Genomic DNA, 19,119 nt, shown 5'->3' on the forward strand with positions numbered 1-19,119 from the left:
TGTGAGCCCTCATGGGCCCCTGTTGGTTAATCTGTAGGTTTTCTTGTTGTGTTTCTGAACCTTCAATGGCACTGTCCTCCTTTGAATTCAATATCCTTCCCCCAATTCTTTCACAAGACGCCCCAACCTCCACCTGATATTTATTTGGCTGTGGGTGTGTACATCTGTTTCTATCCAGGGCTTGATGAAGACTCTCAGAAGAATTATCCAAGGCTTCTGTCTGCAAGCATAGCAAAATATCATTAATGGAGTCAAAGACTGGCTCTCTCCCACAGGGTGGGTCTCAAGTTGGTCCAGTTATTGGTTTGGTATCTCCTTAATGTCCGTTCCATTTTAACCTGCATATCTTGGTGGTAGGATAAATTTTGGGTTGATGTTTTTCTGAGTGCTTTGGTGTTCTCCTCCTTCTCCTGGAAGTCTCCCCTGGTACAGAAGATGACCACTGAAAACTGCATATCACCTGCTGCTAGTAGGCTCTGCAAGTCTCAGCTCCATAGATAGACTGCTAAGAGCCCCCATGGTTCCTGGTCTTTGTTTCACCACAGAGATGCCTCTCCACTGGTATCATCTGTCCTAGCTCCCACACCACACCTGCTCTGCACCTTAGTTCCCCTCCCCATCCTACAAATTTCCCTCCCTCAATCGAATCCTGATATCTATTTCATTTTCCCTCCTGAGTGAGATTCACGCATCTTCCCTTGGGCCCTCATTACTTAGCTTCTTTAGGTCTGTGCACTGTGGCCTGGTTATTCTGTAATTTATGGCTGCTAAGGTCCTCACCTTTAAGTGAGTACATTCCATGCCTGTCCTTCTCGGTTTCAGTTACCTCATCCAGTATGATGTTTGCCAATCCCATCCATTTGCCTGCAGTTTTCTCAAATTCCATGTTTTTCATAGCCGAGTATTATTTCATTGTGCAAATATACCACATTTCCTTAATCAGTTTTTCAGTTGTCTCCTGTCCATGGTTATTACAAGGAGAGGTTTTATGAACATAGTTAAGCAAGTGTGCTTGGGTGGTATGGTGGAGCAAGTTTGGGGTATATGCCCATGATTGACATAGTTGTGTCTTAAGGTAAAAACTATTTCAAATTTTTTGGAAAAAAAACCCGCCAAATTGCTTTTCAAAAGGGATTTTAGGGGTTGGGAATTTAGCTCAGTGGTAGAGCATTTGCCTAGCAAGCGCAAGGCCCTGGGTTCGGTCCCCAGCTCTGAAAAAAAGAAAAAAAAAAAAGAAAAGGGATTTTAATGTCTCTCCCACCAACAATGGAGGAATATTCCCTTTGCTCAATATCCTTGTCAGCATGGCTGTCCCTTGAGGTTTTGATTCTGGCTGCTCTGACTGGTGTAGGATGGACTCAGGGTCCTTCTGATCTGCATTCAGTGATGACTGTAGATGAGCATTTGATGTCTCTCGGCCTCCTGAGCATCCTCGGCTGGGAATGCTTCGTTTACCACTGTACACCATATTCAGATTGGTTTATTGCTGTCTAACTTTTTGGGCTTTTTATATATTTTAACCATTATTTCTCTGTGAAGTGTAAGACTGATGACGATCTTTTCCCAAAATGTAGGCTTCTCTTTTGTCCTTTTGATGGTGTCCTTTGCTTTACAGAGGTTTTTAAGTTTTGTGAGTCCCCATTTATCAATCATTGATCTCAGAGGCTGGGACAGTGGTGTGCTGTTCAGGAAATTGTCTACTGTACCGATGTCCTCAGTATATTGAAGTTTCTGCTTCAATGTCAAGGTCTTTCATCCACATGAACTTGAGTTTTGTGCAGGTTGAGAAATACAGATCTATTTGCATTCTTCTTCATGCAGACATACAGTTACACCTGCACCATTTGTTGAAGAAACTTTCCTATTTTCCCCATTGTGTGGTTTTGCCTTTGTCAAAATCATGTGTTGGTAGGTATGTGTGTTTTTTCTTTGATTTGATTCCATCGGTCAACTTTTTGTTTCTATACTAATTCTATACAGCTTTTGTTATGATTGCTCTGTGATATGTCTTGATATCAGGGATGATGATACCTCCAAAAATTATTTAATTATTCAAGATATCTATCTATCTATCTATCTATCTATCTATCTATCTATCTATCTATCTATCTATGTATCTATCATCTATGTATCTATCATCTATCTATCTATCATCTATGTATCTATCAGCTATCATGGGTTTTTTGTTTTTTAAAAAATTGCTCTTTCAAGGTCTGTAAATAATGGTCTTGCAATTTTGAAGAGAAATGCATTGACTGTGAAGATGCTTTTTGTAAGATGGCCATTTTCACCTTGTTAATCCTATCCATCTGTAGTATAGGAGACCTTTCCATCTTCAGATGTCCTGTTAATTCCTTTTTCAGAGACATAAAGTTTTTGACAGGCAGGTCTTTAAGTAGCTTGATTAGAGTTGTACTGGGCTATTTAATGTTATCTGTGGTTACTGTAAAGGGTTTTGCTTGACTAAATTTTTCTTATCCATTTTAACTGTTGCATGAGGAAGGGCTGCTGGTTATTTGAGTTAATCTTGCATTCAGACACTTTTCTGTAAGGGTTTATCACCTTTGGTGTAGGAGTTCTTTGGTAGATTTTGTGAGGTCTCTTTTGTATGTGGGCAGCTTTGCTTACTCTCTGGTTTTAAGTTTCTCTGCATATAAGTTGTTAGTGTTTATTGGCTGGTTCAGGTATGCAAATTTGATCACTGAGGTCTCTAAGACTTTTAACATGAAGGGGTGCTTGATTTTATCAACGGCTTTATCAGCATCTAATGTGATGACCAAGTGAATTTTTTTGACATCTCCACCCTTGCCAGCTGCAGCTATCCATTCATTTTCATGGCTGTCAAGCCATCTCCCCTGTATCTCCCCAGACCCGATCCTGAAACACTCAGTTGTCTCAAATTTACCCACTCCCACCTAGTTCCTTCCTTCCTCTGCCTCCTCTGAGTATTTTCCGGTATGTTCTAAGTTAGATTCAAAATCCTCTCTTGGTCCTTTCTTCTTCATCTTCTTTTGGTCCTGAGTATAGTATTGATATCCTGTACTTTATTGCTAATATCCACTTAGAAGTGAGTATACGCCATCCATGTCTTTTGGGTCTGGGTTATGTCACTCAGGAAGATATTCTCAAGTTCTATTCATTCACCTGCAAAGGTCATTATGTCTTTGTCTTTAGTAGGTGAATAGTATCCCACATTGTCTTTTTTCATTAAAAAAAAAAAAACTTCACCCTTGTCAGTTGCAGATTTCCATTCACTTTCAGGACCATCCATCCATCTCTCCTCTTCCTTACCCACACCTGATTCCAAACCCATCCCATAGCCCTCCGTATCTCTTCTCTATTCAGTTCACTCCCTCCGTCTTCCTCTTAGGACTGCTTTATGCACTCCTTTAAGTGAGATTCAGGCATCCTCACTTGTGCATTCCTTCTTGTGTAGCTTTTCTGAGTCTGTGGATAATAGCATGGTGTCTGTATTTTTGGCCAATAACCATCTATAAGTGAGTACATAACACACATGTCCTGTTTGAACTCCGGAGGATATTCTCAAGTTCCATTGATTTACCTGCAAAATTCATTCTGCCTTTGTTTGTAATAGTGGGATAATATGCCATTTTGAAAGTATACATCACTTTCTTTTTTTTATTAACTTATGTATTTCTTATTTACATTTCAAGTGTTATTCCTTTCCCAGTTTCCAGGCCAAAATCTCCGTAGCCCCTCCCACTCCCCTTCTTTATGGGTGTTCCATTCCCATTCCTCCCCTATTGCCGCCCTCCCCCCAACAATCACGTTCACTGGGGGTTCAGTCTTCGCAGGACCCAGGGCTTCCCCTTCCACTGGTGCTCTTACTAGGCCATTCATTGCTACCTATGAGGTCGGAGTCCAGGGTCAGTCCATGTATAGTCTTTAGGTAGTGGCTTAGTCCCTGGAAGCTCTGGTTGCTTGGCATTGTTGTTCATATGGCATCTCATCCCCTTCAATCTCTTTCAGTCCTTTCTCTGATTCCTTCAACGGGGGTCCTGTTCTCAGTTCAGTGGTTTGCTGCTGGCATTCACCTCTGTATTTGTTGTATTCTGGCTGTGTCTCTCAGGAGAGATCTACATCCGGCTCCAGTCTGCCTACACTTCTTTGCTTCATCCATATTGTCTAATTGGGTGGCTGTATATGTATGGGCCACATGTGGGGCAGGCTCTGAATGGGTGTTACTTCAGTCTCTGTTTTAATCTTTGCCTCTCTATTCCCTGCCATGGGCATTCTTGTTCCCCTTTCAAAGAAGGAGTGAAGTATTCACATTTTGATCATCCATCTTGAGTTTCATGTGTTCTATGCATCTAGGGTAATTCAAGCATTTGGGCTAATATCCACTTATCAATGAGTGGATACCATATGTGTTTTTCTGTGATGGGTTAGCTCACTCAGGATGATATTTTCCAGTTCCAACCATTTCCCTATGAATTTCACAAAGGCATTGTTTTTGATAGCTGAGTAATATTCCATTGTGTAGATGTACCACATTTTCTGTATCCATTCCTCTGTTGAAGGGCATCTGGGTTCTTTCCAGCTTCTGGCTATTATAAATAAGGCTGCTATGAACGTAGTGGAGCACGTGTCTTTTTTATATGTTGGGGCATCTTTTGGGTATATGCCCAAGAGAGGTATAGCTGGATCCTCAGGCAGTTCAATGTCCAATTTTCTGAGGATCCTCCAGACTGATTTCCAGATTGGTTGTACCAGTCGGCAATCCCACCAACAATGGAGGAGTGTTCCTCTTTCTCTGCATCCTTGCCAGCATCTGCTGTCACCTGACTTTTTGATCTTAGCCATTCTCACTGGTGTGAGGTGAAATCTCAGGGTTGTTTTGATTTGCATTTCCATTATGACTAAAGATGTTGAGCATTTCTTTAGGTGTTTCTCAGCCATTCGGCATTCCTCAGCTGTGAATTCTTTGTTTAGCTCTGAACCCCATTTTTTAATAGGGTTATTTGTCTCCCTTCGGTCTAACTTCTTGAGTTCTTTGTTTATTTTGGATATAAGGCCTCTATCTGTTGTAGGATTGGTAAAGATCTTTTCCCAATCTGTTGGTTGCCGATTTGTCGAACCACAGTGTCCTTTGCCTTACAGAAGCTTTGCAGTTTTATGAGATCCCATTTGTCGATTCTTGATCTTAGAGCATAAGCCATTGGTGTTTTGTTCAGGAAATTTTTTCCAGTGCCCATGTGTTCCAGATGCTTCCCTAGTTTTTCTTCTATTAGTTTGAGTGTGTCTGGTTTGATGTGGAGGTCCTTGATCCACTTGGACTTAAACTTTGTACAGGGTGATAAGCATGGATCAATCTGCATTCTTCTACATGTTGACCTCCAGTTCAACCAGCACCATTTGCTGAAAATGCTATCTTTTTTCCATTGGATGGTTTTGGCTCCTTTGTCAAAAATCAAGTGACCATAGGTGTGTGGGTTCATTTCTGGGTCTTCAATTCTATTCCTTTGGTCTATCTGTCTGTCTGTGTACCAATACCATGCAGTTTTTATCAGTATTGCTCTGTAATACTGCTTGAGTTCAGGGATAGTGATTCCCCCTGAAGTCCTTTTATTGTTGAGGATAGCTTTAGCTATCCTGGGTTTTTGGTTATTCCAGATGAATTTGCAAATTGTTCTGTCTAACTCTTTGAAGAATTGGATTGTTATTTTGATGGGGATTGCATTGAATCTGTAGATCGCTTTTGGTAAGATGACCATTTTTACTATATTAATCCTGCCAATCCATGAGCATGGGAGATCTTTCCATCTTCTGAGGTCTTCTTCAATTTCTTTCTTCAGAGTCTTGAAGTTCTTATTGTACAGATCTTTTACTTGCTTGGTTAAAGTCACGCCGAGGTACTTTATATTATTTGGGTCTATTATGAAGGGTGTTGTTTCCCTAATTTCTTTCTCAGTTGTTTCTCTTTTGTGTAGAGGAAGGCTACTGATTTATTTGAGTTAATTTTATGTCCAGCCACTTTACTGAAGTTGTTTATTAGCTTTAGTAGTTCTCTGGTGGAACTTTTGGGATCACTTAAATGTACTATCATATCATCTGCAAATAGTGATATTTTGACTTCTTCTATTCCAATCTGTATCCCCTTGACCTCCTTTTGTTGTCTGATTGCTCTGGCTAGAACTTCAAGAACTGTATTGAATAAGTAGGGAGAGAGTGGGCAGCCTTGTCTAGTCCCTGATTTTAGTGGGATTGCTTCAAGTTTCTCTCCACTTATTTTAATGTTAGCAATTGGTTTGCTGTATATGGCTTTTACTATGTTTAGGTATGGGCCTTGAATACCTTTCTTTCCAGGACTTTTATCATGAAGGGGTGTTGAATTTTGTCAAATGCTTTCTCAGCATCTAATGAAATGATCATGTGGTTCTGTTCTTTCAGTTTGTTTATATGATGGATCACGTTGATGGTTTTCCGTATATTAAACCATCCCTGCATGCCTGGGATGAAGCCTACTTGATCATGGTGGATGATTGTTTTGATGTGCTCTTGGATTTGGTTTGCCAGAATTTTATTGAGTATTTTTGCGTCTATATTCATAAGGGAAATTGGTCTAAGTTCTCTTTCTGTGTTGGGTCTGTGTGTGGTTTGGGTATAAGAGTAATTGTGGCTTCATAGAAGGAATTTGGTAGTGCTCCATCTGTTTTAATTTTGTGGAATAGTTTGGATAGTATTGGTATGAGGCCTTCTATGAAGGTCTGATAGAATTCTGCACTGAACCCGTCTGGACCTGGGCTCTTTTTTGTTGGGAGACCTTTAATGACTGCTACTATTTCCTTAGGAGTTATGGGGTTGTTTAACTGGTTTATCTGTTCCTGATTTAACTTCGGTACCTGGTATCTGTCTAGCAAATTGTCCATTTCCTGCAGATTTTCAAGTTTTGTTGAACGTAGGCTTTTATAGTAAGATCTGATGATTTTTTGAATTTCGTCTGAATCTGTAGTTATGTCTCCCTTTTCATTTCTGATTTTGTTAATTTGGAAACACTCTCTGTGTCCTCTAGTTGGTCTGGCTAAGGGTTTATCTATCTTAATGATTGTCTCAAAGAACCATCTTTTGGTTCTGTTGATTCTTTCTATGGTCCATTTGTTTCTACTTGGCTGATTTCAGCTCTGAGTTTGATTATTTCCTGCCTTCTACTCCTCCTGGGTGTATTTGCTTCTTTTTGTTCTAGAGCTTTTAGGTGTGCTGTCAAGCTGGTGACATATGCTGTTTCCTGTTTCTTTCTGCAGGCACTCAGAGCTATGGGTTTTCCTCTTAGCACAGCTTTCATTGTGTCCCATAAGTTTGGGTATGTTGTACCTTCGATTTCATTAAATCTAAGAAGTCTCTATTTTCTTTCTTTATTTCTTCCTTAACTAGGTTATCATTGAGTAGAGCATTGTTCAACTTCCACGTATATGTGGGCATTCTTCCATTATTGTTATTGAAGACCAGATTTAGGCCGTGGTCGTCTGATAGCACCCATGGGATTATTTCTATCTTTCTGTACCTGTTGAGGCCTGTTTTTTGACCAAATATATGGTCAATTTTGGAGAAAGTACCATGAGGACCTGAGAAGAATGTATATCCTTTTGCTTTAGGATAGAATGTTCTATAAATATCTGTTAAGTCTATTTGGTTCATGATTTCTCGTAGTCTGTCTACGTCTCTGTTTAATTAGTGTTTCCATGATCTGTCCATTGATGAGAGTGGGGTGTGGAAATCTCCTACTATTATTGTGTGAGGTGCAATGTGTGTTTTGAGCTTTAGTAAGGTTTCCTTTACGTATGTAGGTGCCCTTGTATTTGGGGCATAGATATTTAGGATTGAGAGTTCATCTTGGTGGATTTTTCCTTTGATGAATATGAAGTGTCCTTCCTTATCTTTTTTGATGACGTTTAGTTGGAAATTGATTTTATTTGATATTAGAATGGCTACTCCAGCTTGCTTCTTCAGACCATTTGCTTGGAAAGTTGATTTCCAGCCTTTCACTCTGAGGTAGAGTCTGTCTTTGTCTCTGAGGTGTGTTTCCTGTAGGGAATGCAGGGTCCTCATTGCATATCCAGTGTGTTAATCTGTGTATTTTTATTGGGGAGTTGAGGCCATTGATGTTGAGAGATATTCAGGAATAGTGATTATTGCTTCCTGTTATGTTCATATTTGGATGTGAGGTTATGTTTGTGTGCTTTTCTTCTTTTTGTTTTGTTTCCAAGACGATTTGTTTCTTGCTTTTTCTAGGGTGTAGCTTGCCTTCTTATGTTGGCCTTTACCATTTATTATCCTTTGTAGTGCTGGATTTGTAGAAAGATATTGTGTAAATTTGGTTTTGTCCTGGAATATCTTGGTTTCTCCATCTATGTTAATTGAGAGTTTTGCAGGATAAAGTAACCTGGGCTGGCATTTGTGTTCTCTTAAGGTCTGTAGGCCATCTGTCCAGGACCTTTTGGCTTTCACAGTTTCTGGTGTGATTCTGATAGGTCTGCCTTTATGTTACTTGACCTTTTTCCCTTACTGCTTTTAATATTCTTTATTTTGTGTGTTTGGTCTTTTGACTATTATGTGACGGGAGCTGTTTCTTTTCTGGTCCAATCTATTTGGAGTTCTCTAGGCTTCGTGTATGCTTATGGGTATCTCTTCCTTTAGGTTAGGGAAGTTTTCTTCTATGATTTTGTTGAAGATATTTACTGGTCCTTTGAGCTGGGAGTCTTCACTCTCTTCTATACCTATATCCTTAGGTTTGATCTTCTCATTGAATCCTGGATTTCCTGTATGTTTTGGACCAGTAGCTTTTTCTGCTTTACATTATCTTTCACAGTTGAGTCGATAGTTTTCTATAGAATCTTCTGCTCCTGAGATTCTCTCTTCTATCTCTTGTATTCTGTTGGTGAAGCTCGTATCTACAGCTCCTTGTCTCTTCTTTTGGTTTTCTATATTCAGGGTTGTTTCCATGTGTTCTTTCTTGATTGATTCTATTTCCATTTTTAATTCCTTCAAGTGTTTGTGTTTTCCTGGAATCCTTTCAGGGATTTTTGTGATTCCTCTCTGTAGGCTTCTACTTGTTTATGTTTTCCTGCGTTTCTCTAAGGGAGTTCTTCATGTCTTTCTTGAAGTCCTCCAGCATCGATCAAATATGATTTTGAAACTAGATCTTGCTTTTCTGGTGTGTTTGGATATTCCGTGTTTGCTTTGGTTGGAGAATTGGGATCCGATGATGTCATGTAGTCTTGGTTTCTGTTGCTAGGGTTCCTGTGCTTGCCTCTCGCCATCAGATTATCTCTAGTGTTTCTTTGTTCTGCTATTTCTGACAGTGGCTAGACTGTCCTATAAGCCTGTGTGTCAGGAGTGCTGTAGACCTGTTTTCCTGTTTTCTTTCAGCCAGTTATGGGAACAGAGTGTTCTGCTTTGGGGCGTGTAGTTTTTCCTATCTACAGGTCTTCAGCTGTTCCTGTGGGCCTGTGCCCTGAATTCACCAGGCAGGTCACTTGGAGCAGAAAAGTTGGTCTTACCTGTGGTCCCAAGGCTCAAGATTGCTCGTGGGGTGTTGCTAATGATCTCTCCTCAGGGGCAGCAACCAGGCGGACCTGCGCTGCCCTTTCCGGGAGCCCTCCGTGCACCAGAGTCCCAGATGGCGTTTGGTGTTTTCCTCTGGAGTCAGAGATGTGGGCAGAGTGCAGTCTCTTCTGGTTTACCAGTCGTGTCTGCCTCTCTGACGGTTTAGCTCTCCCTCTCCCAGGATTTGGGTGCAGAGAACCGTTTATCTGGCTGGTCCCTTCAGGTTCCTGCGGTGTCTCAGACGCAGTGGACCTGCTGCTCCTGTGCCCTTATCTATGGGAACCCAGAGACCGTTTCCTCTTGGGCCAGGGATATGGGCAGGGGTGGGCAGTGTTGGTGGTCTCTTCTGCTCTGCAGTCTCAGGAGTGCCCACCTGTCCGGGCGGTGAGCTCTGTCTCCCACGGGGTTTGGGAGCAGTGAGCTGGAGGCAGGGAGCACGAGATTCGGACTCCCGCTAAAAACTGGAAGTGTCCGGTCCTCCCACGGGGTTTGGGAGCCATACATCACTTTCTTTATTCATTGTTCAGTAGAGGCACATCCAGGTTGTTTCCAGATTCTGGTTAGTATGAACAAAGCTACTATGAACATAGTTTGACAAGTGGTTCTTTGGTACAGTGTGACATCTTTATGACTACACACCCAGGAGCGTTATAGCTGGCCCTTGAGGTAGAACAGTTTTTTTCTCTCAGTTTTGTGAGAAACCACCCAATTGATTTCCAAAGTTGTTGTTCAAAGTTTCACGTCCATCAGTGATGGATTAGTGTTCCCTTTGCTCCACAACCTGCCAGCATTCACTCTCACTTGAGTTTTTCATCTTTGCTTTTGTGATGGGTGTCAAATGACATGTCAGAGTGGTTTTGAGTAAGCAGCTCTTGGTTTTGTTCATTCTTTGTATTGTTTCCCATGTTTCTATGTTTAATTTTCATACCATTTCTCTTGAGCGTGTATGCTTCTGTTTTTATTTTTAATATTGCATATGTGCTGATTAGCTGCTATTATGAAATCTCTCCATTTCTTTTGAAGGGACATAGTGTTATGAACTTTCCTTTTGCACTGCTTTTATTGTGTTCCCTAAGTTTGTATGATTTGTGCCTTCACTTTCATTGAATTCTAGAAAGACTTTTCTTCTTTCAACAGTGGTCACTTAGCATAGAGTTGTTCAGTTTCCATGAGATTGTAGGCTTTCCATTGTTTTTGTTGTTGACATAGTCCAACTTTAGTCCATGGTGACCTTATCAGACACAAAAGCATTTTGGTGTTCTTTTGTTGTTGTTGTTTTTGTATTTTCTTGTATCTGTTGTAGATCTGTATCTGTACATGTTCAATTTTGGAGAAGGTTCCATGAGGTGCTGAGAAGATACATATTTTTTTATTTGAGTGACAGCTTCTATAGATATATGTTGTTGTAAAAATATTAAAATAAAAAAGTAAAAGTTGTCTTTTACCCCGCTAGGTCCGCACCTCGGTGCCCCAAGATATCTGCTAGATATCTTGGCGGAAACACAGCCCAGCCGCACATTTTCCTACACTCAAACCCTCACATAAAAGAACACACAACACAATAATCTTTGATCCAATTGGTAAGGTATAGTTGCCACTTAAACATACAAGGCCTGGTACCATCCATCCCTTAGGAAGATTGATAACAACCTGTAAATACACAGAGCAGAATCTTAACATCACCTGCCATGGCTCCTCCCCCCTCTCTCTCCTCTTCTCTGTGTTAATCCCCTTCTCTTCCTTCAAGCTTCTCTCCTGCCCATCCTTGCTTCTCCTCCAGTGTCAGGTCTCCTACTATCCTGTACCTGCCCCTCACCTGTATTTTACAAATTCAATGGGGAGGTGGTTCTGGTGAAGTCATCTGAGTTCTGAGTATGTGACTAGGCAGCTGTCCTTGGGGCAGTGGAATTAGCATCAAAATACAGAAACTTCAGGGCAAACCACCACAGATATCTGTTAGGTCCATTTGATTCATGTCATCTACTAGTTGCATTACATTTCAGTTTAGTTTCTCTTTTGGTGACATGCCTGTTGGTCATTAACGTGATAATATGTAGGTGATGTCCCCTACTATTAATGTGTGGAATTGGAGGTGTGGTTTAAGCTTTAACAAAATTAGTAAATGTTTCTTTTGTAAAGGAGGATGCACTTGTATCGCAAGCATTGATGTTTAGAATTGAAGCACCATCTTGTTGGATTTTCCTTTGATTTATATGCAGTGTCCTTTCCCATCTCTTTTAATTATTTCTCATTGAAAGTCTATTTTACCAGATATTAGATTGGCTGCTGCAGCTTGACTCTTGGGTCCATTTGCTTTACAGACCTTTTGTCCAGTCCTTTATTCTGTGGCAGTGATTATCTTTGTGGCTGAGTTGCATTTCTATATGCAACAGAAGCATAGATTCTGTTTATGCATCTACTCTCTTAGACTATGTCTTTTTATTTGGTAAGTGAATCTGTTCCTGTTCAGAGATATTAATAATTAATGATTGCTTTTACTTGGTATTTTGATTTTGGTTTGCATGTGTTTCTCTTGGTTGGTTTTACTATGCGATTATTAGTTTCTCGTGTTTCATTGAGTTCAGTTACTCTCCTTGTCTTGGAGTTTTGCTTGTAGCATCCTGATTAGTGATGGGTTAGTAGAAAGATATAGTTTGCGTTTGGTTTTGTCACAGAATAGCTTTTTACTCCATCTTGAGTAAAATTGATTGAAAATTTTGCTAAGTATTGTAGTCTGGGCTGACAGCTATAGTCTCTTAGGGTCTGTAAGACATCTCTCTGGCTCTTCTGGCTTTTAATTCTCTGTTGAGAAGTTTGGTATAATTCTGATTGTTCTGTCTTTATATGTAATATGTTACTTGCCTCTTTCTCCTTGTGGCTTTTTAATTTTCTCTCTTTGTTTTGGGGATTTAATGTTTTGGTTATTATGTAGCTGGAGGATTTATTTTCTGACACAGTAAACTCTTATTTGTACTGTAAGCTTCTTGCGTGTATGTAGGCATCTTTTTCTTGAGGTTTGGGATGTTTTCTTCTATGATGTTGTTGAAGATATTTTCTGGGCCTTTCATCTGGGAATCTTCTTCTCCTGTTCCTATTTTTCTTAAGTTTGGCCCTGATTCCACATCCAGCCTATCAGGCTGTGCCTTTTTAATGGGGAAGATGAGTTCACTGATATTGAGAGATATTAACAACAAATGAGTGTTAATTCCTGCCATTCTCATTTTGTGAATGAGTGATTATTATTTATTTTTGTTAACACCAATCAATTTGGTGTTCTGTAAGGTTCCTCTAAGTTTATAGGCATTCTTCCTTTATGTTGTATAAATTTCCTTCTATGATTTTGTTGAACATGTGTTCTCATCTTTGGAGCTGGTACTCTCTTCACTTTTGAACAATTCCTATTATCCTTAGTACAAAATTTCACAGTGTCTCAGACTACCTGAATATTTTGAGTCAGTAACTTTTTAGGTGATATTTTCTTTGGTTGACGTATTAATTTCTTTGAGTATATCATGTATGCCTGAGATCATCTCTTCCAATTCTTTTATTGTGTTGGCTGTGCTTCTGTTCTTGTTCTCTTTTGGAGTATTTCTGTCTCCAAGGTTCCATCATTTTGGGTTGCCTTTATTGCTTCTTTAATCATTTGCAGGTGTTGACATATTTTATTCATTTTGCTCACCTGTTTGATTGTATTTTCCTGTATATTTTAAGGGATTTGATAATTTCTCCTTTAAATTCCTCTATCATATTCATAAGATTGGATTCAATGTCATTTTATTGTGTTTTGATTTTATTCGCATATCCAGGTCTTGATGTAGTAGGATAGCTGGGCTCCAGGTGTGTTATATTGTTTTGTTCTTGTTGAGTGTATTCTCATGCTGGCCTTTAGCCAACTCTTTATCCATGGGTGTTTACTGGTGCAAGAGTCATGAAGTGGGCTCTGGGTTTTTCTCTTTTTAGGGGTTAGGTTAAGATATGGTCTCACTAAATTGTAGCTTTCTTTGTCTAAGGAATCACAGTGATCCATATGCTTTTGCTTCCTCAGTGTTGGGATTCATGTTGTGCGCCACCAGACCCAATCTGTTATTCTTTCAAGAATCATTAGCCCAGAGTAAAAGGAATCACAGTTGATTGTTTTTATACTGGTAAGGATTGGGTTTTCTGTCATTCTGAGAGAGTTCAGTTAGGATCATCACAATTGTTCACGGGTATTTATTTCTAGACATTGATGTTTGATAAATTACTGCCATCTTTGATTTGAAATATACAGGGAATGGATTGGTTCTAAGTGACGTAATTGGCTACAAATGAATATTTACTCTAGAGTACTCAATAGATTGTTCTCATAGACATTGATACTAAAAATGAGTTTCATAATTTTATTTGTAATATTCTTCTATACTTGTAATAATACACATTTTGTTTTTATTTTCAGAAGTCTTGTTTTTTAAAGATGAAAGGCCTTTGTCCTGGTAAGGCTTAACAGTACATTAGTACTAGAGGAGTGCAAAGATAAAAAGCAAATTCTTTTTGGGTATACTTTGAGACTTGTGTCTTACAGGTCCCACAGTATTCTGAATATAATTTTAGCCTAAAATTTGTTCAGTGTACTTTATATGAATGTGAAAAGTATGCTCACAAGTATGCCATTTCCAAGAAAAAACTATGCAGTTTTTAAAAAGAGCCTGCTAGGATTAACTCTGCAAGTTAATGTCCACTTAAGATTCTTCAGCTTTTCAAAGCCTTACTAAATTGTATTTGTGGACTAAGACCCACACTCATAGTTATCATTTCAGGCATTCATCTCTCTGACACGGTACATAATGTGGGATGATTCTCAGTTGTCAGTCATTACTACAAGATGGCAACCATTTCTTTCCTCCTTTGACACCAGCTATGAAGGCAAAGGAACTTTTTGTCAGGTGTAGCATACATCATATATCTTAGAAGAAACCCATGAGTTGCAGTCCATCCAATGAAAGGCTGAGATTCCATGAAGGTGGATATTAACATTTCTCACTTTACATTTATAGGTTGTTATGGCTATTCTTAAGGGATGGATATATACTGGTTTGTGTGTGTCTAGATGAACTAACTATATCTTACCTAAGTGGGTGGTTTATGTCCTTATCAATTGGTTGTAAGTTGATTGTGCAAATGTATTGTTCATTAAGTAATTAACATATGACTCTGGGTTACAGTTGCTGGGTTACAGTTTGTTGAGTCATGACTTCACTGGATTGTTGGGAGTGTGAGAAGAGTCTGTGACAGGAAGCGGTGCTAGGCTATGGAATGCTTGGGGCTAGCTTGGCATGTGGCCACACTAGCATGGCCCACAGAACAACCCGCTATGGAGACAGTGTGTGAAAATGGATGACAGAGAAACATCTAGAGCATGTGATTGCACCTGGCATGGGAACTCATGGGAACCAGTCATTCACCTTTTAATTATTCCACAAGACCCATGTCTTCCTGAAAGCTCCACCCATCAAATATCCATTCATATGATCAGTTTTCCACAGGAATGGATCCTTTGAATCTCAATAGATTAGCTGAATGTATAGAACTAAGTGACCATGTGACTATTATTTATCTCTCTATAAAGGAGGTTTTTGCCTTCCATATCAGTTGGACATGAACATACAGGTGAAGGCCCATCCATTCCTGTCCAGGATGCTAGGTTAGACACTGGTTTGGTAGAAAATTAAAAGGTGTATTTCAAGCTCATTCTGTGCTCATTAGGATTACTTACCTCCACAAGAGAGGACAATTATGTTGTTCTCTTTATTTGGGCTCTGCATCAGGAAATCATTTTATAAATACTATCACATGACTTATTCCCTCCATGTTTAAGATTCCCTAAATCATACAAGCTAATGTCAAAATCAAGATTCAAACTTTTCCATACTAAAACTGTTCAAAGACTCCTTGCAAAATACGCATGTTAACTTATACTTGGAAGTGCAAACAGTTTCACAGTCTCAATGCAATTAGTCTTATTGTTCTTTGTTTCTGTTATTACCTTATTATGTTCATAAAAATGGATAAATGGCACAGAAACAGGCAGATTGTGACTTCGGGATTCATTCATGCGTGTGTTAAGAAGGAGCAGCTTGAACATTACAAATGCAGTGGTGGGTTTTGAAGAGCTCTAGCAGCAACAGAAATCTATTTGATGTTCGACAAGCAAACCACTTGGGTGGTACCATCATAGATAGTGAAATATTCACAAAGTATCATGGGAATAGGTGCCTTACTGCATCAGGGGCAAAGACTGTTATGATTAATGTAGTCAGGGGACTAATTCCATTGCATCTATAGATTAAAAATATCACTCGGTATAGCTATGAGAGCAAAAGCTAGAGAGGTGGTTGTGTGTATATATGTATCTGTATAATGGTTTCATTGGGCTAATTTTTGGGCCTAATTTCCTTCCCTTTCTTCTACATGGGGAAAAGTTGGAAGTAAAGTATTCCCAGACATACTCAACTGGTTAAAGAACAAATGAATAGCTTTTTAAAACAATTTATAATGTAATATAAGTTAGAAAATCAAGCAAGAAGTAATCCAATGCATTGGATTAATGTTTAGTATGAATATTAACATAACATTCTTAAAATACACCACAGTGGAGTAAGACCACCAGGACAGCTAAAATCCATTTTGAAAAACTCTAACCGGCATAATTCAGGTAAGATTAAGTGTAAGTCCTCTACTGATTCTACCCTAACTATAGAAAGAACTTTGTTTGTGCTAGGAAAGTAAGGAAATCAAATATGAATATATTTATATCCATTCTTCACTTCCTGGCAACCATTTTTAGAATTCAGATTTACTTAAGATATTGTTTCTAAGAAATTTCTTTTTTTCTTTTAAAGTTGTTTTATGTATTTGCATTCTTTTTATTGAATTACATTTTATTTCTTTACACAACTTTTCCATAGGCATTCTAGACATCAATCCAGTGGTTGGCTGTCTCTGCGTCTGTCTTAGTCAGCTTCTGGTAGAGCCTCTTAGCGGACAGCCATGCTAGGCTCCTGTTTGCCAGCACAACATGGCATCAGTAATAGTATCAGGGTTTGGTGCCTATGCATGGGATAGATCCCAAGTTGGGCCGGTCACTGGACAGCCTTTCCTTTCCTCTCTGCTCCATTTTTTACCCTGTATTTCTTTTTTTTTCTTTTTTTTCCTTTTTTCTTTTATGGGATTTTTAAAAATTTATACAACCACCAAACTAGATAAGATGGATGAAGCAAAGAAGTGCAGGCCGACAGGAACCGGATGTAGATCTCTCCTGAGAGGCAAAGCCAGACTACAGCAAATACATAGGCAAATGCCATCATTAAACCACTGAACTGAGGACGGGACCCCCGTTGAAGGAATCAGAGAAAGGACTGAAGGAGCTTGAAGGGGCTTGAGACCCCATATGAACAACAATGCCAACCAACCAGAGCTTCTAAGAAATTTCAAATTCAAATTATATCATCTGCAATGCTACTATATTCAAATCGAACTACTGATGCATGTAGTGACCTTTGATAAAAAAAAAAAACTATTCCATGATTTGTGTCCTCTCTAGACACATAGCAGCAAGTTGACTTTGATATAAAATACATTTTTATTTCAGGTTTTAGCATATATACTATATATATGATTATTGCTACATGTCATAGGTGTCAGTGTGTGAAAATATGATCATATTAAAAAGCAAACCAAAAACAGTATTCAATTAATTTCATTATGTTTTGGAGACTAAATATCATTAGCATAATCTGGAATTTTTCCCTCCATAATATTTCAATCATACTTATTTTATAATTCACAGATTATCTTATAGTTATTTTTAGTTGTCTTCCATTTAATGTGAATATCTTGATATTATAAATATCTGGCTCACTCAGGAACCTTTGGAGAAGTGAATGGTGTGTGAGATTTGTAGGTAGTGCTGGGGAATGAAAACTGATATTCTTAGCATTCAATGAAAGCAGCCTCCATATGGGCTACTCTGACAGCACCTTTTCCCTGTAGTCCTATTAATTAGCAAAAGATATAGTGATACTTGATTTATATGCTGCAAGACATAATTTCCAGTAAAAACAACATTGACACAGTAGATGGAAGGTTGAAAAACCACATCATTCTCCAGTACACAGCACTGAATGATCCCTTGATTGAGTCTGAATAAGATTAGATTCCAACAGGGGGAGAAGCACCACAGAATTTATCCTTTCAGCAACCTACACCACAGCATCTCTCATACCTACTGTGCCTTTGGAGAGAGCCAGCCAGAGAATAGTGTAGAGGAACCTAAATGACCCTCTTCACATAACCCTGAGAGAAACAGAATTATCATAATGTGGGTGTCTTTTTTTAAAATGTATTTCAGCACTGGAGTTTTGTTTCTGTTGTCGAGGACTGAAAGAGGCCCCACACATGCTGAGCATACGGTCCACCATAGAGACATTTTCTCAGCCCATTTGTTGATAGGACAAAAACTTGCTCTGGTCATGGGCAATGCCAAGGGGTGTGCAGTGGAGTTTTACATACTGTAAAGGAAATGAACTAGGGTTGTTCATTCTCTGAAGCATGTTTCGAGGGCAGGCTTTATCCAGAGAGTGAAACATGAGACACACTATGGTTTATATGTGGAAATATATTTTTAAAATGTTTTATGTAAGATTGCTGCTCTATCTGCAAGTTTCTTTCATGCTTCTCTCTGGAGTAATAATTCATGTTGCATAACTACTAAGGAAGTCTTTCCAGTTGCTCTTGCCATGGCCAGCAATGGAAGTTGATGTTGAACTTCTTTTTGCTGGAAATGAGCTAGGGGTCAATGCTAGATCTGAGGGCCCTTAACATCTTCTTCAGAAGATCTCGACTACAGTAACACACTGATCTCTCAAGAGCTTTGTCACACTTGCAGCTGGAAATAGTTTGTAAAGGTCTTTGGGTCTCCTATATTTGACTATGCTGCAACGACAGTCACCAGAGACTGTGCTTCCCGGTGGTAGCAATGAATGTTCCCCTACAGTGAAGGAAGTTCAAGTCGACCTTTGTAGCAGCCCCTTTCACTACTGTACGAGATGAGCATGCTCACCTAGAGCGCTGCAAACATCCCTAGTCCAGAGGCAGAAAGCAGCAGTGGCAACATGACGCTGTCCTTTTAACCCTTCACTATGGGACAACAGTTCAGGCTAAGATGATAATTTCTGTGTCTGATAGTGATCAGGATCATAGGTAATTTGCACAACAATTTTTATAAGTAGTAACTTTTGATGAAATTTTCTCTTTGTCTTTAAAATATACTAGGAAATGGGAAGAAAGGTTTTTGCATATATTTATTATTTACCAATAATTATTCACTTTAAAGGCTTTTCATAAATGGTGCCAAAGGATATAGGGTCACAAATATTAGCCTTTGTACTTATTGTCATGTTTCCTATAGTTGTTTTGTGACAAATTTTGCTTCCCTCTTTAGAAGCTGGTAAGAGACTTACAGGAACATCACCATGGTAAGAATGTGTGCATTTTACAATTAATCTGTAAAAAGTATAA

General features: G+C 39.1%; 2 protein-coding genes across 3 annotated transcripts in view; both read left to right on the forward strand.

The window, feature by feature from the left end:
- The window catches only part of LOC148000471 (uncharacterized), a 23,453-nt gene extending 9,295 nt beyond the window's left edge, over positions 1-14,158 (forward strand). The window contains exon 6 of the mRNA XM_087589377.1: positions 14,000-14,158. Coding sequence (XP_087445503.1) covers positions 14,000-14,040 — 41 coding nt within the window. The 3' untranslated portion in view covers positions 14,041-14,158. The remainder of the gene's footprint in view (positions 1-13,999) is intronic.
- Positions 1,001-19,119, forward strand: part of LOC148000472 (uncharacterized) — a 42,079-nt gene continuing 23,960 nt past the window's right edge. For both annotated transcript variants that reach the window (XM_087589374.1, XM_087589376.1), the window contains exon 1: positions 1,001-19,076. The gene's annotated coding sequence lies outside the window, so the exon portion shown is untranslated. The remainder of the gene's footprint in view (positions 19,077-19,119) is intronic.

Source organism: Rattus norvegicus, chromosome 16, assembly GCF_021556685.1.
Source record: "Rattus norvegicus strain SHRSP/BbbUtx chromosome 16, alternate assembly SHRSP_T2T, whole genome shotgun sequence".
In the NCBI taxonomy this organism is placed as follows: Eukaryota; Metazoa; Chordata; class Mammalia; order Rodentia; family Muridae; genus Rattus; species Rattus norvegicus.